Source organism: Enoplosus armatus, chromosome 16 (genome assembly GCF_043641665.1).
Source record: "Enoplosus armatus isolate fEnoArm2 chromosome 16, fEnoArm2.hap1, whole genome shotgun sequence".
In the NCBI taxonomy this organism is placed as follows: domain Eukaryota; kingdom Metazoa; phylum Chordata; class Actinopteri; order Centrarchiformes; family Enoplosidae; genus Enoplosus; species Enoplosus armatus.
The window spans coordinates 3,992,214-4,016,006 of record NC_092195.1 but is presented as its reverse complement, the minus strand read 5'-3'; the positions used below and the strand labels follow the sequence as shown (position 1 = coordinate 4,016,006).

Sequence of the window (23,793 nt, the reverse complement as noted above, 5' to 3'; positions counted from 1 at the left end):
GCACTAGAAACAGCAGAAATTTGACTTACATTTCCTGGAGCGCCAGGCAGTCCCCTAGCTCCCACTTCACCCTGAGGCAAGAGACAATAAGGTCACATTTTCTGCATACTAATGACCTTATTACAACTAATACTGCAGGGTGGCCATTACTGAGACAGAAGGGGATGACTGTAACTACTGTAACACGGTAGGACTCACAGCGAGGGTTTTTGTTTTTGGAATATGCTTGACATGGTTGTATAGTTGTACAGCACATGAAACAGCTTCCTTATTTCTTATTTACCTTGTCGCCCTTTTCTCCTTTTGGCCCAAATGGTCCATCCTGTCCTCTTTCTCCCTATGAAAGAGAAGACAAAATCAAAATTGAAAACATTTCTACAGACAATGTTTGTGATTTAGTACAGGCAAATGGGGACTTTTTAAAATTGGAAGTAGGAAGAGCGTCTCAAAGTGGCATTTGAGGACACCCGGCAGCGCTTGAGGGTGTCCTAGGAGGTTACCCGGCCAAATTAGGAACAGTTAATTTCTCTAGAGTTTATTTTACCAGAAATTATTTGTGTTGCATAATAATATAATAATATCCTCAAGAGGATGTCTCCCCATGTGCAGTTGTAGATATTACACGATTTAAATTTAAATGAACAACATAGATCATCTTGTAAAATGGGGGTCTACGGCTGCAAATGAACTGGTGATGCTTGATAAAAAGCTTTAAGAAGCATACACGTCACACCTACCGCAACACCCCTTTCTCCTCTTGTTCCATCAGCACCTGGTTGTCCAGGGGAACCACCTTCTCCCTGTTAAAAAAAACCCCCAAAAAACATACATGTTACATGATAAACTATGTTTCATTATCTTCCAAAACATCCCAAACCAAAAAAGTCAACAGCTGCGAACTCACTCTCTCCCCTGGAGGTCCCCTTGGTCCGGGAGGCCCTTCGTCCCCCTTGCGAGAAGACACACGGCCATTAAAATGTCAGATTTGCATATGGAAAATACACATGTGCTATATCATAAGCTGCATATGTCTTCAGTTGTGTCCAGCGTGTCTCTGGGTACGATTAAGTCACAGTACCTTAGATCCAGGCTTGCCAGGAAAACCATCTGCTCCGCGCTCTCCCCTGGGCCCCTACAGAGACACAAGATGTCAATTTAAATGTCATACTTTCAGAAACATTTGCCAGATACTGTATGTAGTTAAGATATAACCACCTCAACTCAGCTTTGCCACCACCTTAAATGTATGTATTATACATTTTATTCAAAAAATTACTTTTTGCTTAATACTGGTAGTTGTTTAGCCTGACAACCAGATCGAATTGCCATTTTGTCTTACTTGATTCATATATGAATACCTAAAAAAAACAAAACATTGAGTTTCCAAGCAAAATCTTCTTACATCTTACACATTTTCTTTCTTTAGCATTCTCCATTCTATGTCTTAAGTATATGTGCTATTCACATAGTAATACAGAGCACATTTTTAGGTAATGCAGCTGTTGTCCACACTTGCTAATGCATGACTTGTAGCTTAGAGAGTTGGAAGTCATAAGCCTCACAGTGATTAAACCTACAGCACTATTAAGCTTTTTTTGTCTACTTGGGGGCAGAACCCCAGAACAAGCTGAACAACACATTCTGGCATGTAAAGTTGACATGGCTAACATGTTAGCAAACAGTTGCCTGTTTACACATCTAGCAAACACAAAGCAACATTAGCATTCATTTGAGGTCATGTATATGGCCATCTGATGAACATCCAAAGTCCAATATTCACTATCCTCTTAGCTTTGCTTTTGTAAAACTGTTGAATGGTGCAGCTTTAAAGTGTAACCACAAGAAGGCAAAAAGGAAAAAAGAAGTTATTCTAAAGGTCATACTGACCATGGTACCATCATTTCCAGGAAGACCGTCCAGACCATCTTTACCCGGAAGACCCTTTGAAGATCAGAGACAAAAGGTTGACATTGAGTGACATGAACAGAGACTGAGGCCCTATGACTGAAAGTACCATTAACAACAACAGATGTTTTCATTTGAGAATAAAAGGCCAACTCACAGGCTTTCCAGGCTCCCCGGGTTTGCCTGAAAATCCAATTTCACCAGGTAGACCCTTCATAAAGACAGAACGGGTATGCGAACACGTTACTCATTATGTAACAGACATTTATTTGTTGCCAAAACAAATGATCCTATTTAAGAATTATTGTGTCCTGATTTGTGTGTCTGGTCACTTACAGGAGGTCCAGTGTGTCCTTGGTTTCCTGGTGGCCCAGCTGGACCCTGAGGACCCTATAAAATCAAAAATAACATCAGTGAAGATTTATATCACTTGATCATCATCTCTTAAATATACTCAATATACAGATATAATTTGTGTTTTTGAAGGCATCTATATTTTTGGGATAAAAATAATAGAAACATTGTGCCAATAAGTAATGTGTTTGGATCATTTTCTTGCTAAATATGTTCAATACAAATATTCAGAGTTAATATAGACTTCTGAAAGACAGTGTACATTAGTACCAGTGAGCAGCCACTAGAGGGGGGTATTAAAGCACTGTTTACAGCTCATTCAACCTTGAATAACACTTGAAGACAGGTGTATTTCTATTTTGCTCCGGGGAGCAATTTGGAAAATTAATTGACATAACCTGTTGGTTTTAATCCAGCCTGTTTATTTTCCCTCTATTAAAACACACAGTGAAGACACCTTTGAGAGATCAGTAATTTTGTGCTTTGTGGGTCACATCAAATATTGAGCAACCCAATACACAATTCAAATAGAGGTCAAACAAGCGCATTGCTAATATGCATGCACATTTTGCCTGTTATGAAATTGAAATTGTTCTTACAGGGGGTCCAGGGAGGCCATCCACTCCAGGCAATCCACTTTCACCTTTCTTTCCCTGAAAGACAACAGTTAAATTCAATTTAAAACTAAATTAAAAAGAAATGCATGAGGTGAGCTGTTTCCAGAGCCGTAGCTACTACTGAGGACGCTGAAGTCAAGTCCTCTGTATTCCAGTGTTTCTCAACTTTTAAAAGATTTAGCATTCCTCCACCAGAATTTGGCAGGGTAGAGAGGGCTTTGAAATTATGAAAACAAAGCTAGAAGATAACATAATCTTAGTGGTCCGTAATTTACTAATGTTTTCCTGGAAAGAACAATGTAATCTGGGATGGTTATTTTGTTTGAACTAAGCAGTTCTACAAAAGCCAAACTGCAATAACTTCATATTTGGTCAAAAATGCTAAAGCTAACGTAACTGGCGGTTGAGTAGCATTAACTTTCATCTCAGCTTTTGTGTGATTTGGTTTAGTTAAGTATTACATTGCAAATGAATGTATTATGTTGCTCCCAGTGTTAATATCAACAGTAGATGGACAGACAGACACAGCAAAACAGAGATGCATTTAATCCCTAAATTCCCCCCCAAAATTCCATCTAAATAGTCCAAATGAAGCTTCTTTTCTTAAACAAACTAGATAGAACGGACAAGAAAGCTAAAAGAACACATTCTGTCTGTGGATACTTTGTTTTTCTCAAAACACTGTCACATTTCCACGCACAGGGAAATTCAGGCACTTGCTCTTTAACCCATTTTTTTCCCCCCTCGCCTTATTTTTCTTCATATGTTTGTTGATGCTCAGGCTGCCCTCAGCTGTCATATCAGGATAGAGGTGAACAGACAGGCCTCAGCAGCGGTGACACAGACGACTGATGAGAGCTTTGCTGCAGTGGAGGTGAGAGTGGCTCAATCTATACCAACTCAACCATACAGCCAACTCTATCAGCGCTGGCAGCAGTGGAGACCACCCTATTATCACAGCCTCTCAGGCTACTTTCTCCACCCACCCCCCCGACACACACACACACAAACTCTCCCTGTGCATCTTCAGCTGAGGTATAACAACCCTAAAGTTGGGGAAAATAGGTCAAGCTCCTCAACATCTGTCTGTTTTTCTTAGGACTCACTTGGAAAGCATTCCATGGGACAGTGATATGCTGCAATGGGACCTCCAACAATATTAAAAAACAAAAGCAAGGCTGCACGGAGGGAGATTATCTAGATATTGTAGAATCTGAACCAAATGCGATCGCTTTATTCATGTTAATAAACTAAAAAATCCCTTGACCTCAGAGAGGCTTGCCTGACTGAAAGCGAAATGCATTCTGGTGGTGGAAAAGTCTTTCATTCGCGGCCAGAGGAGGTTTGCCTTGCCTCCGCTGCCCAACTGAGCAGCTGCAAATGTTGATTCCAACATATTGCTGATGAGAAGTTAATTGCTCCCAGTGGAGACGGGGAATGGAGGTCACTATCTTTGTTAATGCTTTGGAAGAACAAATTATGCAGAAGCGCTGTGTCTGTTTTAATTACACACTGCTGTGTAATGGGACCAGTGTGGAGAGAGACAGAGGGAAAAGACACTGATAACAAAAACAGTCATAACAGTATCAGTTCTCATTGGCATGAGGAAGAAACATCAGTTTTCTTGATTCCAGATAATTCCCATTGGAATATTATAAATACAGTTATGGGACTACAGTACAAACTTCCAATTACAGCAGATTAGAGTTTTGTTCTACAAGAGCTTCTCTTGACGCATAAAAATCTCATTTTAGTCAAAACTCAGTAGACAGTTTTTCTGCATACGTTAAGTCAGAGTAAAGCAGTAAAATGCACAGAACTCCCAAGACTCCATGCGTGAAAATATTTATTGTGTGTTTTCTCCCCTCATTATCACAATATGGTCGTTTGTGATTTAAACATAACAAGGTTTGATTTCTTGTGATCGCAAAGAAAGTCTTGCTTCTCAGTTTCACCGACAGAAACCGTGTTATAATGTTGAGTCTGCGGTTACAAGGAGGTCAGTAGTATAAGAATGTATTTCTCGGAGACAAGGTTGCATGAGCCTTTAAGGCTGTGTTCATGAAGGTAAGACAGGAGGAACCTAATATAAATGCTATAAGGTAGGAAACTCTTGCCCTGAATTGAGTCTCCCAGGCAGTCCGTTCTGACAGGTTTTCTACAGATTGCTTCATTAGGATAAAGAAAATGCTCCAGTGCGATGACATCCTAACCTCAGCATAGCTCAATACATAGCCTAGGTTATGTGCTGTTTTCAGGTTATATGAGGATAGGGCCTAGGGTTGGTGTGAAGCTCTGCCTTCAGAGAAACCTGGGTGTGATTTGTATGCAGATGGAGAAGTACTGCCTCAGAGGCATCAAGAAAAGTCCCTGACGCAGTCTTGCCACACAAAGTTATAAATTCACGGTGCAAGCTGATGGTTCCATCAAAGTTCGGGTTTGCCGTATTAGCCTAAATGCCAGATGCATGAATAAAAAGAGAGAATGATACATTGCCACTTTGCTTTACCATTCAAGATGTCAGTTAGCAAACTTGCACTCCTTTTCCCCCAATGATACAACTCAACCTGTAAGATTCGTTCTACCTCCACAGTTTACAAGAAGAATCCAGTCTGTCCTATTAATATGAGCTGTAAACAACAAAGATAACTACAGGTGTGCAGGTATTCAACAACTATGTACTTGTTTGAGCATCTCCTGGTACAGTATAGGGTCTAAGCACTGAAGTGATGAAGACATGTGGAGGAGAAATGTTCAGACAGTCTTCCATCAAAATGAGATTCTTACCCTCTGGCCGAACTCTCCAGGCTCCCCAGGCAGACCCGGAGGACCCTGAGGACCCTGAGGAAGGAAATGTTCAGTTACAGTTCATACGGCACATGAACTGCTCACTACATCTGAACAGGTGGCCTTTCCCACAACAGCAAAATATCAAAATGTAAACAGCAGCAAAGAGGAAACATGTAGGAAGGAAGTAATAAATCATGATCCTTACAGGAGGCCCTTGGGGGCCATCGGCCCCTGGAGGCCCAAAAGGTCCAGGTTCTCCCTAAAACAGGTCAAAGACATGAGTATGTATTACACATATCACTACATACATAATATAACTTCTATTACTATTTAAGACTACAGGTACAGTTTACTCTGTTCTGTTGAAACTGTTCAGGTAATGAATGTTTTTTCACACACATAAGATAATTTCCTACAAAGGAAATACACCACAATATAGTCCATAGTTGTGTATTCAGTTGTTTTTGTGTTCGTATTGATCACTGCATCAATAACCCACAGCCCTATCCTTTTTCTAATATTAGTTAATTATTCTCTATGATAATTAATACTACGAGGTGGTCTTCAAATCTTCACGTACCTGCTAATGAGGCAAACATGATGAACTATTTCATGACTGAACAGTGACTCACCTTTTCACCCTGTAAGCCTTCTTGTTGAACCTGAAATTAAAGGAAAAGATGAATAAATAATTACAATTTGTTATTTTCAAATGAGTGTGTCTTTGTCAGATTCGTGCTACCTTGGTTTAATTACTGTGAAGAAATGAGGCCATGGGCAATACAACTGGTAACCCTTATCTCGCACAAATGGTATATTCAGTGTTTCATAGCACATTTGACATCAAAAACGCCTCTATGGCTTCATGTGGAAAAGAATAATGGTTGTTCTGTCAAATGATTCCCCCTTTTGTAACTGAAGAATACTGAAGAAAATAAACACATTGGAAGAATGTGTGCTCATTAATTTTTGATGAAGCGTTTTATTTATAAAGTGTCAGCAAATGGTAAAAGCAAAAAGGACAGTTACAGTTCCTACAGCACAACGAGAAGAGTTCAGATTGTTTGTTCTATCCCACCGAAACAACATCCTCGTGTTTTAAAAAGTGGGAGCAGCAAAGTTGTGTCATTTTTGCTTGAAAATCACGGAAAAGACTCACCTATTATCAAAATAGCTGCCGATTTATTTTCAGTCAATCGACTAATCGGTTAATTGGCTAATTGTTGTCTGGAGAACAACGCCCCCCTCTGGATATGTGCTTCCACTTAGAGAACAAGGCCAGTAGGTCAGTCCAGTGCATGATGACTTAGTTTGTTTTAAGTGATAATCATAAAAACTGATCATAGATAATATGTACATGATAAACTTTAATTACATATTTGTCTGTTAGTTTTGTTTTTGTTGTTTGCTGCTTCAACAATGCTGTTCATCTTTCTAACGTCACCACTCCATTCTGTTCTTCATCGCTCAACGAGCCTGTAATTCTTCAGAGCATCATTTCTGTGTCCTTTTGGTCTATTTTTGGTACTTACCATATCCCCAGGTAATCCGGGAAGGCCTCTCTCCCCCTGCGACGTAGTGCACACAACAAGGACGAAAACCCCGTCATTAGAATCAAGAGAATTTCAGGGTAAAGCACCTCGGGCAATATGGTAATGATACAGCAACGGCCATAATTTATGAGATGACGCGTGCTTAAGTGTGTACTTATTGTAGGCCTAAAGATGAGTGAAGTGGGTGAAGTACCGCGGCAATTCTTTGTGCATATGTGTGTGTGCGTGCGTGCATCCTTATGCATGCATATGGGTGTGGTATAAGCATGTGTGCACCACTGGAATAATCATCAAAGTCAGTAATTACAGACAGACAAATGAACTCTGCATTTTATTTTCTCAGACAAATGAGTGGGCTGACTTTGATGGTACACAGAAGAGACTGAGGAATGTCTGGAGAGTGCAGTAGCTTGGGAAACTAATGATACCTCTTTGAAATGATTTATATCAGTGCAGCTTAATAATATTATGCTTGCGGAAATATCCTCTTTGCATTGTTTCTAATCAAGTGAACGGGGTGTTTTGCATACAGCACGCGGCGGGCATACCATACCTTGGTGCCTTTAATTCCGCCAGCCCCGGGCGCACCGACCAGTCCACTCAAACCCTAATCAATTTCAGACAAAAGCTTCATTAATACAAAGGTGACTCACCATATGTGTCACAGGTGAATATTTGTTGCCTGTTTGTAACTCCAGATAACGGGAGGAGGATCATGACTTACATCTTTCCCAGGAACTCCTGGTTTGCCAGGGAATCCGTCCAAACCTGCCTCACCCTAAAATGGAAACAAGTACACAAGAAAGCCTGTGTTAAGTATTGCTAACTGTCGAGGACAATGAAAGGTTTAAATAATAATTCCGGCTATGTTGTATAAATAAATGCTCCACTGATATTAAATAAAAGTGATCTATATAAGATCTAAACACCCAGAAAATAGTCTGCCCACAGGAAACGATATTACACGTCCAGTTTGTTTGCAACAAATAAAAGTTTTGTATGGCTAGCATGTGCAGCCATAGCTACCATGGTTTCATAGACAAAAGGCAAGAAACTCAAACGTCATCAACAGAAAATCCAAGGAAGAAGCCCTCTCAGTGGTGAACGAAAGGCACGGCTGATGGGAATGTCATTAGTCTTAGGACTAGTTAGGAGCAGAATTCCAAACAGCCCCAAAACACATCCCTGACTTTTCAGTCAGCAAACATTGCCCTGACTTTAACCCCACGTGTCTCCTCTGAACCACCTATTCCCTTTATCCCTTTACTGAGGCAAGTACTTTTCCAGTTTTCACCTACAGGAAATAGCTTACTGACTGACTGACAGACAACTCTAAACCTGGCATCAGCATGTTTGAATGGAGCTTCAGTTTACCTAGAACCTGCTACACATCCTCATGCCATATGGCAAAGTAATCAATGTACTGATTCCGTGTTTACTGCTTTGTACAGACTCCTTGTTTAAGTAGTTTGAATTTAAATTCGAGTTGACATCTGAACATGATACAAAAGTACTTGTTACAACTGTTTTATTATATCTTCCTGCTGTGGGCAATCGATCTGTTACTTGTAGCGTTGCTGAAATCACGATCACAAAAACATCTCGACAACTTGACTTCCGTTGAAAGCCGTTGTGATGCTGGGAGATAACCTTTCACTTATTTATTAACAGTCTGGATTGCATTCAAACATCATCTTGAGGGCAAACGGATGAAGATGTTAGCAGCTCAGAGGAGACTTCATCAACAAAGCTTAAGTAGGCCTGAATGAGCTGCATTATAGCCAAACGCCCCCACAGAATCCCAGACAGGAAGTGTGGAGAGTGAATCAAGGAAGCCACATCTGCTCGCACAATTACGCCTCTGAGTTCCTGAGAAGAATGGTCTCTCAGAAGTTAACCCTGTCGTCAGGATCTGCAGTATGAACTCTATTCTGTACAGGTTCAATCTAACATCAAGGTTCAGATCCCAGGACATGCTGGGAAAACATGGGCAGGGAAAGTAAATGAGTAACTCTCTTTTGTCCTTCAGCAACTACTATTTTGATCAAGTGTCCTTGAGCAAGATGCGGAAACCCTCATCTGCTGCAGTAGAGCTATAAGGCCAACACCAACAGTTGTAGCAGGCAAGCCATGTAGGAATATGTGATACTGTGTGAATGTGACACATGGTGATCTGTTCACATCAAGAATTCAAATTTGATTTCTTATATCAAGGAACTAGTAACAGTATTACGTACCCTGGCTCCCGATGTCCCTTTTTCACCTTTTGTACCTGATTCACCCTACAACAAAACAAAGGAACATATCAATAGAATTTCAAATATGAATATTCTCATTTATCAATATCATTCAGATGATACTCACTGTGACGCCTAATGGTCCTGGTGCCCCAGGAGTTCCTGCGTCCCCTTGAATTCCCTATATGATATGAATTGAACAACATTATATTAGTGGATGTTATTGACTTGGGACTCTCCAAAAGTGTCCTTGTTACTGACTCAGCAATAAACTGTAAGCCAACTGGTAGACTGCTGAGTCAGAGTTGAATCAATGCAAGACATTTAACTGACCAACTAAGAAACCTGAAACCCCAAAAAAGAAACAGCAGTTGTCAGTGACAAGACCCCCCCTCATGGGAGAACCTTGAACTTTGACCTCCGACCTCACTTTCAGTCTTTTCTCATGCAAAGAAAAAGGAAACGTGTCTCCTGACATTCATTTGCAAGGTATCTTTCTTTTTATCACTGCTCTTTTTTATTGAAGGTATTCTTCTAGAAGGTTTACCCATCTAAATGATACACCACAGTGAGCCTGCAGTTACGCGTGGGAATAGATGTCGGCTTGACCGATATTTGAAGCCACCACTTTCAAATGTTAGCAGAGTGGAACCCATTTGAAGCTGTAATAGTATAAATGAAAATGTCTGTTTCCTTTTGTCTCTTGATGAGGTTTATCATAATCAACATATATGTAGTAAAATGATGCTTTAATCAGTAGGCCTATTGTCAGCTGGATTTTGACAGCTTAGTTTAATGACTTCAGGAAAAAGAATGATGCTATTGCTGTGTAAGTTGGTCTCTTTACAGTGCTCTAGAGTAAAATTCCTCGCTATGTGTGTGCCATCAACCACTGATGGGTTAATCAGATCATTCACTAATGTACTGTAAAGAATCATTGATTCAATAGGCCTTTTTCACTAAAAGACATTTTGACAAGTCGCAGAGGAAAAGCACAGATATAAGTAATAAAATGAATGATGGCTGAATTCCATTTGGCTTACTGTCACACTGTCATCGTTAATGTTATTGATAGCACCTTTTCCTGCTTTTGCTGCTGTGTCGGTTCAGGCCTGCTGGCAAAAACGTTTTGTCATCACTGCTTAATTTAAAATCTTTATTATTATCATTATTATTTGACTATTTGGGGAGCAGGAAAACTGGAAAAACTGTAATGGCTAACAAGGTAGCAAACAATAGCTTGCTTACGCATTCTGCACACTGGGAGCAACATTAGCATGCATTTGGAGTAGTTTTTCCTCTGTGAATTCATCTTTGTGAGTGATCCCTTTCACTGACTTTACACATAGTCATTTGATTCATTATATTATAAAAAATTAATGGTGGAGTTTAGCCTGCCAACAATGTTTAAGCAAAATGAGTGTCTATTGAGTGTTAGCCTGCTTACACAAATACATCAGTTACTTTATTTATTTTGTGTTATGGCAATTTCACATCGTAATGCTTATACTATAGGTCAAAGCTGAGGTTAGGAGGTGAGCTCTGTTTTCTTATTGTCTTTCATATGCATCTGTAGTCTCTACCCTCTGCCATGACAGTAGCCTAGTATTCCGTGTCGGATCAAAAGTGGACCATCATTTCTTCCAGTCCTGGGTCGAGCAGCCTGTCACAGTCCATTGGCCAAACCAGAGCAAGAACCCCTCTCTCCTCCCCCTCCTGGCTCTTTCACCAGCTGCAGCTTCACCCAAGGGAAAGTCAACCAAACTGCCCCAACCCCCACCCCCCCCACCCCCTTTTTCACAGGAAATCGATAACAGGCTGAGAGGTAATTGTCCAGAAAAACGTATGTACGCCCACTTAACAGAACAAGTGCGTCTCTGAGATCAGTGCCAAAAACCAGAATGACTAAAGATAACCTTTCTTCGTCTTTTTTTTTTTTTTTTACCCGCATCAACATTATTCTAAAAACCTTCAACAATGAGCCAAATGCATGCACACTGGCTCATGAGTGGATTCAAAATGGGAGGGCCACATTCACACACCTTTGGTCCAGCTGCACCTGGCAGCCCAACATCACCAGCCCGTCCTGCATCACCCTATATACAAAAAAAAACAAAACAAATGGATGAAAACATACACATTTGCATAAATGTCGAACCCTGACTAACATATAAAAAAATGATCTTACTTGGTCTCCTTTGTCTCCAGGTAGGCCATCAATACCTGGCACACCACCAATTCCCTGTGAGATGATTGGAAACAGTTAATATCAGTATGGAAACTTTTAAGATTCAGCATATTAGAGAAATCCTCCGAATGTCCAGGTTCACAAGTGCCACACCTTCTCTCCTTTTTGTCCAGGAGCACCTGTCAACCCTATCCTGCCTGAATCACCCTGTAAACAGAAGGCAAGTATTTACTTTGACTGTGCTGTGACACATGAGCATGCAGGGTGGCCGGTAACATGGGCCGACGATGGCGTGCCGTCGGAATATCAACCTGGTAGCATCACAGAACATGGTTTAGTACATGGTGGTGGGAGGATTAATGTGGAAGAGAGTACAAACGTTAGATAAATGGACTTGATTAATCAAACAGCGGGAACATTTGGACAAAAGACAGCAGTTAACATTACACACAGAACACAAAGAGTTACACAAGTCAAGGTACAAAAACACACACACAAACTTTTGAGTAAATGTTTGGGAGCCAGAATATGCTAACAGCTTCACCGAGACCCACTATGGTCTGGTCGCACGTCCAACCAAAGACTCAAGGAACAATGGCTTTCCATTGTCCTCCGAGTGTTGCACTTTTGGTTTGTACACTGATGTCATATGCTACGCCAAGGAATCCCTTGGAATTCGAGAGCTGGACTGAGTGAAAAGTAACGGCTGTTAAATTACACAGTACCACAAGGTCCTGCCCACCGCAAGACTTCCCTCAGCTTCATAAACCACTTTACAAGTCACAGAAGGTTGCCCTCTAATTATTTTAGGAGCTTATATCATTTGAACGCACGTCATTTCTTTCATCACAGCGATTAGGAGAGAGGCCCCCGCTCGACCGTGCCCTATAACGAAAAAGACATTATCTATAACAACACCGCTACGCGGGGAATTGCCTGTTCTTGTCGGTTAAAGATGCAATTAGAAGCAATCAAAGCCGGATGAATTCACTTTCACCCAGTGCGACTCGATGACCGACATAGCCATTTTTAACCCCAGCTTGAAGTCGGCTTACGTCATGTTTTTGCATCAGCGTTAGGAAAGTTTACAACAAGAAATTGCAGCCTTCTCTGGGAGAAAGTGAAGACGGAAAGTAAGAAATAGAAAAGCAGCAGGGATGCTCTGCATTAAAGTTTGATTTAATGCAGTTTTATCAAACCAGCGAGGTTTCCAGCAGCAACAACTACGGAATGAAAATAAATTTATCATGAAATGAGGTCTGCTGTCTGTCTGACTGCATTACTGACGTTAAAACAAAAAGGCTCCCTACTGAGACCACAGACTTATATACTGTAGGTGCACCTGTATTATCCAAAATAATGTACAGTTGCATTCTCAAAACTATCACAACCAAAGTAGATACCACAAGTGAGAAGACCATGTCTCGTCTTCCAGACCTCTTATGGCCATTTTAAGTGTCCCTCTCTGGACAGCTTGAATGATGCATGCCGAGCATTTTGTCTCTAGGAATAAATTATACTCTGCGACTCCCAGCTGGCAGTGCCAGGCAGAACAGAGGCTGTGATTTGAGCTGGGTGGGCGTCTGCGTGGGCCTGCCCTCTCTCTGCTACAACATCCTCTGTGGTAACCTGTCCTGTAATTCTGACAATAACAGCTACGAGCATTTTCCTAGCCACTCCCTGACAGAAAAGAGGTCAAACGTATACATAACATATAAAAGAAAGACACGAAACAAAAGATAGGGGAAAAGAAAGATACAGAATATCAGTTTTTAAGGAAGAAATTAGAAAATGTACATGCATATAAAATATTAAATCTTTGGGTTAACATGATGCCCATGCAGCATCAGGAGGAGCAGGTTTACTTACCTTCTCACCTCTGTCACCTTTGACAGAGATTACTTTGCCCTGCAAATAATTCATCGATAAGGATCAATTATTATCGAGGCAGGAAGAAAAGCAGATGAGATAACAGATGGAAGACATGCAGTCTGAAATAAATGAAATGTGTATGAAAGTGTGTCTACTGTGCAGTAACAACAAAGCTTTGAAACTATTAGCATTAAATATGCTGAGCTGAAACTCCATAAATTAGCACTTCTCTTTTCATTTAAGGGAAAGCTACACTTGTAAAGGCGCACACTTTAAGTTTTCATACAGTTTCTCCTTTTTCTCCTTTGAGTCCTGGTGGTCCGAAGGCGCCTTTAGGGCCAGTGTCACCCTGAAAACGCAGGCATGTTCACACAATAAAAAAGTAGAACAAACAACTCTGGAACATAATGAAACTGCAATCTTTTGTCACACACAAACTTGTACTTAATGGTAGATGACCTTTTCACCCTTAGGACCTGCAACACCAGGTGCACCGTCCTCTCCCTGTGAGAAATGAAAATACAGACGTCTTTCGAAAGCCATTAGAGAAAGGGTTCCTGCTCATCTGTAGAACTAATGGATAGGGATAAAGTCTGGCAAAATCAGGCGACTTTACCTTCTTTCCTGCAGGGCAGGAGCAGTTCACTTGAGGGCCTCTTTGTTGCTCCACAACAGTAGGTGCTGGAGTGGGGATCTGCACAGGTGGGGCCTCAGTCACAACTTTCTTAGGGCACTGAAATGACATGATTTATGCCAAAAGTAATGGTCAAACCAAACAAAATTGTAGCAGCACTGGTGTCACCACCACTCTGGCTTGACAATAAATGGCAGCAGCCATTTCGAGCAAGCACACTAGCGTCACCTTTAACCCCGCCTGCCCTGCCTCGGTCTGGGCTCGCTCACATGAACGACAGTGACAATGCCTAGGAAAGTGACTCTGGATTTGGTCATTAGTGAATTTTACAACTTTTAGGACATATTGGTTTAAATAAGGGCAATTTAAGTGTCCTTACTGGGAAGTGGATGTACCTGAAAAAAAAAGTATCCGTTGATTTACAGACGTCTCTTCCACAATGTAAGTCTATAGGGGAAAAGTATTCTTGGGGTCCAGTGTCCATCTTGTGACGGACCCGGAAGTTGTAATTACACGGTTTGGCCACTATGTCAAATTGGCTTCAAAGCCCGGCGCACTTCCAGGGGGCTTGGAGAGCTCGTTTACTGAGAAATATAGAGTTGCAAATCGGGAGAAACAATTTCAGACACCCCTGGTTCTGGAAGTAAAAGTCCCATTCATTTCTCCCATAGAAGAATTTACTTGACTCACAGTTGGAGCACTTCTAAGACTTGGATCGGCATAAAACTCAGAAACAATGTATCTGACTGCAATTTAAACAGATTTAGGATTTTTCATGCATCTCTGTTTTGCAATCTACATAATCATTACATATTAGTATATTTGTCAAGTCTCTAATGAGTCTCCATGGTGGAGCCAGATTTGGTGGGGGGAATTTTTGACACTGCCTACAGTACTCACAGGTCCATTGGGGAGATCACAGCAGGTTTCCAGCTCTGCATGCTTGGAATCACAGTAAATCATCATCCTCTGGAGGTCAAACTGCATGGACACAGACAGACAATTCATGAGCAGATCACCCTCAAGAAAATATCGGGAAATTAAAAATGCACCAGTACCTCTCATAATGCTTCATTTCACTACATGCAGGTAAAGACTCACATCAATTGGAACACTGTCATACAGCCTCTTCCCAATCACTGTCTTTCCCTGGATGTCGATGTCCTCCCTGTCTTCAATGGGCAAAGTCTGGATGTGTTTGCAGTCCAGGTACAGGGACACAGACTTGGCTTCCACGCTGAGGCCAATCTTGTGCCAGCTGCGGTCAAACAGGTTGTCAACTTCAGGGTTCTTGAACACAGCTCTGACAGCATCCTTTGTCAGGCCGACGGCATTGTACTCCACCGCCTTGTTCTCACCGTCCAGGCGGATGGACACCTGACAAGTCAGAGGCAGGATAAAGTTAACGATAGGAGCTGAAACAAAATGGCCATGGTCAGGTTCAAGCCAAGATGCAGAGACATACAGAGAATTTCAACCTTTTTTTTCTCCATGGAGGCAAATTATGAGAGTAAATAATGGAACAAAGTTTAGACACATACATTAGCTAAACCTGCTTTAACACGAAGAATTATAGTATCGCAAATAGTTTTACAATTTGAGATGCCATTTGAAAGCTATGAGCAGGAGTCTGGATTTAACTTTATCTGGCTTGACAGAGGTAAACACACCATTTCCATGTTTAAGCGTGTGGTCCATTAAGGGCGTTGGGGCGCCGCCCCTCCTGCAATTCCAATTGCGAAATACGCATTTGAATGAAAAATGGTTTTCGTTACGGTTGTGTTGTGTTTGTGTTTAAATACAAGCTGTTACTCTCACATGAATCATTCATTATAACCGAAACGTGTGATAACTGTGTGCTGAGGGGCGCACTTATCTCCGCCCGACGGTGGAATGTGTGTAATATGTTCGGTCACGCCATGCCACTGGTCTTAATAGTGAGCTATTCTAAGTTAACTTTATAACTGGCTAAATCCAGACACATGAAAGTCACATTTATTACTATTTACTTTTGGCTGACCCACCTGTGGGATTCCATATTTGTCAAAGACCTGCCAGAGGTACCAATCTTCCCGTCTTGAGGTTTTCCTGAATTTGAATGTCGTCACGAAGGCGTATTCATCGGGCAGTCCTTGAGGAAACACATCTCTGCGGAAGGAAAGCACATTGTTATTGCTAACACAAAAACGCTGCTGTACTTTACTCTTCTCTACTCTACACACAGTTGCAGTGACCCCATGACAGTTTAGACATTAATGTACAAACCGAAACAATCAAACACAGTGTCTGTGTTTCACCTAGTAACCGCTTTGTTTATATATACTGTTACTGCCTTCCGAAACAGAGCAGCATTGCATTAATATGATTAAGAACAACAACAGTATTATATACTAGCATCTACCATAAGGTGTGCTGATAAATCTGACACATTTTCTCATCGAACTCTTGCAAGAAGGGGCCCTGTGTCGAAATCTAGTTTTATCTTCATTGTAATTGTAGGCAATATTCTTTGGTACATATTCCTAAATAAATGAAATGAAAATGAAAATAGTCTGTTCTTAATGGGAACACTGCATGTGACAGGGTGCACACACAATCCGTGGGGGGGGCATGACTTTGAGTCATATCTTTACAAAGGAAAGGTGCACTGTCTTGTTTGCAGTACGACGGGATGGTCACTTACTCTGTTTGCTGTACGATGGGCATGGTGCCAAGGCGAACATAAGAACTCTGGCCCTCATCATCTCTGGTTCCCAGAATATCTCTCACACTGAAGTACTCCATCAGGTCGAACCCTGCAGCAACATAGTAAAGTAGCCTAGTTGGACTCAAGACAGTCACTCACGCGCACATAAATAAGCACACTGGGCTCTTGAGTCGTGCGGCTGAGTTATGGTTTTGTCAGATTTCTCGGGGTATACTGAGGTTTAATTGGGTCAGTCCCACCACACCCTGCAGCCGCTGTGTTCGTGGCTTTTTTGGAAAAAGATTAAAATCGCAGTATTTCCGAATAACTGGAAAATAGAGTCATTTGTTGGCCGTTCATTTGTTTGATTGGCTGCCAGAGGTCCTTGTGTGAGTCTGAGAGTTTGTGCACGTGTCTGTATGTTGCCCTGCAGCGTGTGATTTGAAGTGGTGTGACCACAGATCATATTTAGGTGGTTTAGAAAGGACACTCCCTTGTACAACAAACAAATGCTGTAGCTATGGTAAATCTAGCGGGATGAGAACTTGAACGGCACTAATGCTGCCATTTTGTCCGGCAGATCTCCCTGAAAGCCCGTGGTTATGTCGTGTGGACTGAGCTCCTCTGAAAGCATTCTGTGCTATTAGCGAGCCAACAGGATGAAGCCAGCCTCACCATATTCCTGCACGGCCTCAGTAATGCAGCAAAATCTATGAGATGTAAGGTGTCCGGTGGGAATATTAACACCAGTGCACTAATCTTCCAAAGAGGAAACCGGAACATTAAGGTGGTAATGTGAGAGTCTGGCAAAAGCTTAGTGGATGTCATTTTGAAATAGCCTGGAAACAGGTGGTTAAGACACACAGGCTGCCCCAGCAGCATTAGCAACAGAGCAAAAAATAACATTAAAAACAAGATCCGTCATAGCAGACTGAATAACTGATGGGATCAGCCGTCCACCACAGCGTCTTTGTCTGTCAGTAAAGATCACCAAGTGGCACCGTTAGGGATAATAGAGTGGAGAGTCTCTCTGTGCCGGTTTGTACATGAATAAGGGCATTTCTCATTAACTTCCATTCATTTTGGATGCCATTTATTCACTTGCAAATTAAACAGTTGCCTCTATTCTTCAGTAGATGGTGCTGTCTCTGCTTTGGCTTAAAATACTAACACAAAGCCATGGAGACGACAGTCTCAATCAGGGTAACTAGCATAACTGACAGTGTTGGAGCAGAGCTGTGTAGCTGTGTACCTGCGTAGTCTTGAAGTTTCAAGTTTTCCCACGTTTAAGACCAAAGGACACACTAAAGCACGACATCTCAAGCAGAATACGTGCAGCTAATTGAACAAAGGCTATTGAAATCAGATAGAAGTCTGATGTGAAAGGGTGTGGCTTACGTTTGAATCAGAGCAGAAGTCTATGCATTTATACAACGACCAGTGATAACAAATTAGCAAGTAGAAAGCTTTCTAACGCTCAGCTCTTTTGAGCTTTCATGATGCTACACAAAAGGGATGTTTTGCTGCTTATCAGTCTCGCTGAAGGGTTTGCTCGAGGAAGCCACGCAGCTGTGAGTTTTGCTGGCCCCTGACTCCCTCCGTCACCCTGCCTGCAGCGTGCACATTCGCTCGCCGCGCCGTTTCTGTGGCTGTTTGCGGGCCATCTCAGCACAGAGCTGTAATTTGGACTGGCAGCGGATAGCGTATAATCAACCCAAAAAGTTATTTTGGACAGCCAAAAAAACGACCAATGGGGTGATCTGTGGGAGAAGCCAGATGAGTTGACAGACTGGGAAAAGCACACACACACACACACACACAGCATTCTTTTGATCAGAGCAGATGGCAACGTTTGTGCAGTAGATAGTGAGCGGGGAGCCGCAAAGACACTCTGCAGCCTCTCGTGCGCTCAGTACCCCCGAGGGGTCAGACTAGACAGCCCACGATAAACACAAGTCTGACTCAAACCACAGGTCTCCTGGCTGTCAAATCACAATCAGTGGCTAATAGCCTTGACATTTCTCACGGTGAATTACGCTCCCTCTGCGCCCACGTGGAAAGCATTTGTTGTCTAATTATAAGTGGGAACCTACAGGAGCTGCTGGTGTAGTGACGATAAACACTGTTTGTATAGTACTTCTCTGGATGGAGAGAAAATCTCTATGTGCTTGGCCACAATCTGAAAAAAAAAAAAAAAGTTTACTTAACTCAAGTAAGTTTGACAATGTATGTCTTAAAGATAGGCCGCGGTTACAGAATTACTGCATTTTGGAAAACCCCGGATATCTTTGTCAGGGAGCTTCAGTCCTCCGACCGCAGTTTGATAAAGTGGGGCCCCAATGCAGCTTTGAGCTCTTAGATCTGATTATGACACCGCGGTCTGTGCTATGCTGTAGGCAGAGAAAACCAATAATCGTCCTTATACTTTCTCTTACTGTGCCAACATCCAAAGTTTTTTTCTGGGTACCTGCTGTGGCCTCTAGATGTACTCCTTGTGGTCCTTGGACCATACTGTGGGAACAATTAGGTAACCGTTCTCTTAGGGAGCACCATTTCATTTGTGGCGTTGGTAGCTAAATGTAAACTAAATATAAATCAGTGCAGTGTACAGTATATTTATGGTGTATTCCACAATAACCTGGCTTTTGGTTATAAGAAGGGTTGTTTTTTTTCTCATATGATGTTCCAATGGAACAAGACCTGGATTTGGATCTTGGACTTAGAAAGACCAACAGAACACAGCCCAAAAGGATTTATCCCAATTAGAGTGCTCACAGCACATCTGACGACGTGTTTCATCTGTTTAAGAAAACATCAGTGGGTTTCTGTGATTTATCTAAAGTTCGTTTTAATTCCTCTGCGGTTTAGAGGCAAAGGATAACCACATAATTAGCCCAAAGGCGAGGATCTGATAATATGTCTCGACAGTGGGAAGTGATGCTGTCAGCTGTGATCAGAAGCAAACACTCCTCTGCTCTGCACTGCCAAATCACCCTTGATTGGCTGTTGTTTTGTTTTTTTTAACTCTGACCAAAAAGTCACTTTACCTTGTAGAAACAACTTTTGAGATTGTGAGTGTGTCAATCTGTGATATCAAACTTAAAGCCTTCTCAACAGCGGGGACAACACTAACTTGGCTTCTGTGGTGAAAAGTAATTAAATACGTTTACGTTTCAAGATCTGTACTGCAGTATAATTTTGTGTCCATTTTAAACATCCAATTTGAAACTTGCAAAGAGATTTCATTCTCTTGCCCAATTTCATTTTATTTTATTCTTATTATTTTTATTCTGGTTATCACTGCAACCTTATAGCAAAAAAAAAAACGTACTTCATGGACAGACTCTGTCACCATTATGAGGTGTCACTGTGCCAGCCAAATGTGTTAAGAGTCAAACTCTCTAAAACACAGCTTTCGCCACTCTGACATCTCTCTTTCCACGAAGTTCAACATAGCAGGAGTCCAAACAGTCATGTCTGGGCATCTGTTATATCCCTTAGTGTGATGGATGTGGGTGGGAGACACAGACAGGAACTCAGATCCCCCAAAAGACGCTCTTGTAACAACATCCGACCTTTCTGGATAAACGCTATTCAAGAGTTCTGAGAAACCTTTAACACAGCAGCTTGGAACATATGAAATAACATCAAATGATGGAGGACTAGTAATGTGCTTCAGTTGGTATAATTCGAGCGCTGAATCACAGCTGCATTTAAAGAAACACATCAGTGTGTTCGCTATAGTGTGACATTTTTGGAATTATGCTTATTCACTTTCTTGCTGAGAGTTAGAGGACAAGATCATGTCTGTATAGTGAATATGAAGCTACCAGCAACAGCCTGTTGGCTTAGCTTAGCATAAAGGCTGGAAGCAGGGGTGAACAGCTAGGTTATTGAAATGTTAATTACTAAGCTTCTCTCAGCAAGAAAGCGAAAAGGCCTATTTCCCAAAATGTTAAATAGTAACAGACTTTAACTTTAAATCATGTATACTTTACAATTTGCTATCTCTGAATATATGACACTACAACTTTGACAAAAATGAATGTAACTTGATATATGCGTGTGAGTGATTACACGACACATACTAATTGATTTTCATGTCATATGGAAATGGATGGAAGCCAACGGCTGCCTGGAACCAAAATACATCTACTTTTTTAAAACACAAGCAACTTGGTTTCCAAAATGGCTAGCTGTGATGTAAAGTGGGGAAAACAGAGGTCAATTCCAGTCTGACAGCATTTTGTTTTTGCAAGTATATTGAGTTTTTATAAGACAGAAAAATGAATGTGTCAGAAAGGTAGCATTTTCAAAGGCATGAATAAAACCAATTCACTTTGCAATCAGACAGAAATAGAGGAAATTGTGAGAGAAAACTGTCTAAATCTTTGCATGTAGAGAAGTATCTCGCTGTTTCTCTTCATGTCAAAAAAAAAAAAAAAAGCTAAATGTGGGAGTGTAGGAAATGCTTTGAAAAATAAAGAGCTGACTTTGTGGTTGAAGACTATTGCCAGCGCTGCGTGTTGCTGTTAGAAAAGCAGCAGTTTGCACATACCTGGAACCTCTTCGAGACCATAACTGGTGCTGTTGGGCTTAAAGCGATCAGGTTGAACCTTCATGTTTGGACACAGGACATCTGAGGAGAAAGGACAATAGCTCAGTTAGACACTGTAAATCAGGATATGATGATCCTTTGGAAACAGGGTAGGCAAAGAGAACTGTTCAAATGACGTTGTATCTTCCTGTTGGAAATCTGATCATGTGTTATCATTTTATTACAATTCATTCTATATGAAACTATATGAAGGGTCAGACGAAAAAGGTGTGGGCTGTTGGATTGTTTTAGGAAATGGTGATCTCATTGAAACGCAGCCTTTGGACTGATATGTGATCTGAAGAGCATCGGCGCAGACAGACCGCCCTCCACCTCTCCTGCCTGATGTCTGGGGATTGGAGTGAGTGGGTGGGGGGTGGCTCTACAAGAGCAGGGGGCACATCCACAGGCCCAAGAAGCAGTAACAGTTTCATATTTCAACACACACACATTTCAGCGATGGTGGTGACAGTGAGAAAGGCAACACCGTCAGGTTAAGTTTTTATTGGCAGGGAGGGGTGTTTTCTATTTGTGTCAAGATGCCAGCTTCACTACTGAAGAACGCAGATACGGATCCTGTTGAGTTTAAAAGATATAAACATTGGCATAGAGATGAGATTGGCATTTTTAAAGGGCCATTTCAACTCAACTGCCAAAAACAACAAACATATTTTGTCACTTGGAGGTGATGTTTGTTTATGGTTCTCACAGCATTGAAAATGTATGTTTAAAAAGTGTATGTCGTCTTGTCTTTCCAGAAACAGTGTTCCACAGACCTCGATACCAACACTACTTTCTAGCAGGGAAATACTTCCTGTGGAAACGGTTCATAGTGAGGTCAACTGGTGGGTCCAGACCGAAATATCTAAACAACTACTGGATGGATTGCCATGGCATTTTGTTCAGACAGTCTTGTCCCCCTTTGAATTTTAATAACCCTTTTACGTTCCATGTAACACCATCATCAGGTCGTATTTTCACTGTCCTGAGGATGAAACCAAAGTTTATGGTCAGCCTCAGTTGTACTTTGTATTAAGTGTTACTTACCAGCGGTTAGCATGCTAACACGCTAAACTAAGAGGGTGAACATGGTAAATGGCCTCATCAGCATGTTAGCATTGTCGTCATGAGAAGGTTAGCATGCTGATGTTAGCATTCAGCTCAATGCATTGCTGGGTCTTACAAAGCTGCTGGCATGCCTCTAGACTCTTTTTTTGTGTCTAAACGTAATTTTTTAATAAATTAAATTCCTATTATCTTTGTTGCATTGGGGTGGCGTAAGAAAAATCTGAGGCTGATATCACAAAACCTGGGGGACAAACCCCCCCCCCCCCCCCCCCAAACTATCTGCATGTCTCCCTACCGCAAGAGGCAAGTGTGAAAACATGTTTTATGTAATTTTAGTGACCCAACCAGCTGCATTAGACAAGGCTTCGCAATCTAAATTAAATAGCACGGCTGCAACAAAGAAGAATGTCCCATCCCCACTTACTAATGCTGCAGGTGGTGTATTTGCACAAATAAAATCTCAGTTTTATCAAGACTAATCTGGACTCATCAATGTTCGAAAATCCCAATGGTCTGTTCCCCTGCATTCATTTCACAACTGACAAAGTGTATAAAACCTTCTCACCCATCCCACATGGCGAGATACATTTTCATATTGTTGATTAGGTACGACAGCAAATCTGTTCAGAGGAGCTCCTCATTAAACCTAACATTAGCCCAACAATTTGTCTGCGTCCTGACTGTCAGTCCTAAATATTGTCTGTGGCCGAAAATAGCACAGTGAGGCACTCCAACTTCCCTAATAGATCAAGTATCTGCCAAACACCCACCATCAAACCCTGCAATTTACTTAAATCACTGCTATAAAAATCATCACGTCAGAGTAGCATTTAACCTTTGCAGCGTTCGTTATGAGGACGGCTCTGTTGGCTTGTTTTTATGTTCCAGGCAAAGCCCAGAGCACGTCTAATAGGAAAATCCTAGCAGCTAATTTAACTGCGAGTATTTGCATACTTTTCAGTAATTCTACAAGTGACGTTAACTCCTTTTCACATGGTTAATTTCTAATTTCAGCTGCAGAGTTTGTCCTTATTTGTGTCTGTCATCAGTTTGTTTAGCAGTTAAATTAAAGGAATTTTTCCCCTTCATTCTTAAAGTCTTTTGAAAGTGATAATTGAAGATCTCGGAAAAGATTCTTGGTCTATATTGTTTATGAAGGCGGCGAGTCTACCAAAAACGACCATTCTGTGAATGAATAGAAGTGCGTCACTCTTTTTTTTTAAAGACGGAGTTGCTGCACAGCCCTGAGACTAAGCATGCTAGAAGTTACTCCCTGCACTTGTGGCCCTGAA

The 23,793-nt window shown here is 41.5% G+C and overlaps 1 protein-coding gene across 1 annotated transcript in view; it reads right to left on the bottom strand.

The window, feature by feature from the left end:
• The window catches only part of col22a1 (collagen, type XXII, alpha 1), a 42,827-nt gene that overhangs the window by 16,711 nt on the left and 2,323 nt on the right, over nt 1-23,793 (bottom strand). Inside the window, exons 3-31 of the mRNA XM_070922095.1 lie at nt 21,395-21,475; nt 16,834-16,945; nt 16,175-16,298; nt 15,252-15,527; nt 15,051-15,131; nt 14,133-14,249; nt 13,976-14,020; nt 13,803-13,865; nt 13,514-13,552; nt 11,798-11,851; nt 11,645-11,698; nt 11,499-11,552; nt 9,584-9,637; nt 9,457-9,501; nt 7,944-7,997; nt 7,773-7,826; nt 7,199-7,234; nt 6,299-6,328; nt 5,872-5,925; nt 5,664-5,717; nt 2,859-2,912; nt 2,242-2,295; nt 2,063-2,116; nt 1,888-1,941; nt 1,079-1,132; nt 905-949; nt 738-800; nt 284-337; nt 30-71 (exon numbers count right to left, since the gene is read on the bottom strand). Of these exons, the coding sequence (XP_070778196.1) occupies nt 30-71; nt 284-337; nt 738-800; nt 905-949; nt 1,079-1,132; nt 1,888-1,941; nt 2,063-2,116; nt 2,242-2,295; nt 2,859-2,912; nt 5,664-5,717; nt 5,872-5,925; nt 6,299-6,328; nt 7,199-7,234; nt 7,773-7,826; nt 7,944-7,997; nt 9,457-9,501; nt 9,584-9,637; nt 11,499-11,552; nt 11,645-11,698; nt 11,798-11,851; nt 13,514-13,552; nt 13,803-13,865; nt 13,976-14,020; nt 14,133-14,249; nt 15,051-15,131; nt 15,252-15,527; nt 16,175-16,298; nt 16,834-16,945; nt 21,395-21,475 (1,955 nt within the window). The remainder of the gene's footprint in view (nt 1-29; nt 72-283; nt 338-737; nt 801-904; nt 950-1,078; nt 1,133-1,887; nt 1,942-2,062; nt 2,117-2,241; nt 2,296-2,858; nt 2,913-5,663; nt 5,718-5,871; nt 5,926-6,298; nt 6,329-7,198; nt 7,235-7,772; nt 7,827-7,943; nt 7,998-9,456; nt 9,502-9,583; nt 9,638-11,498; nt 11,553-11,644; nt 11,699-11,797; nt 11,852-13,513; nt 13,553-13,802; nt 13,866-13,975; nt 14,021-14,132; nt 14,250-15,050; nt 15,132-15,251; nt 15,528-16,174; nt 16,299-16,833; nt 16,946-21,394; nt 21,476-23,793) is intronic.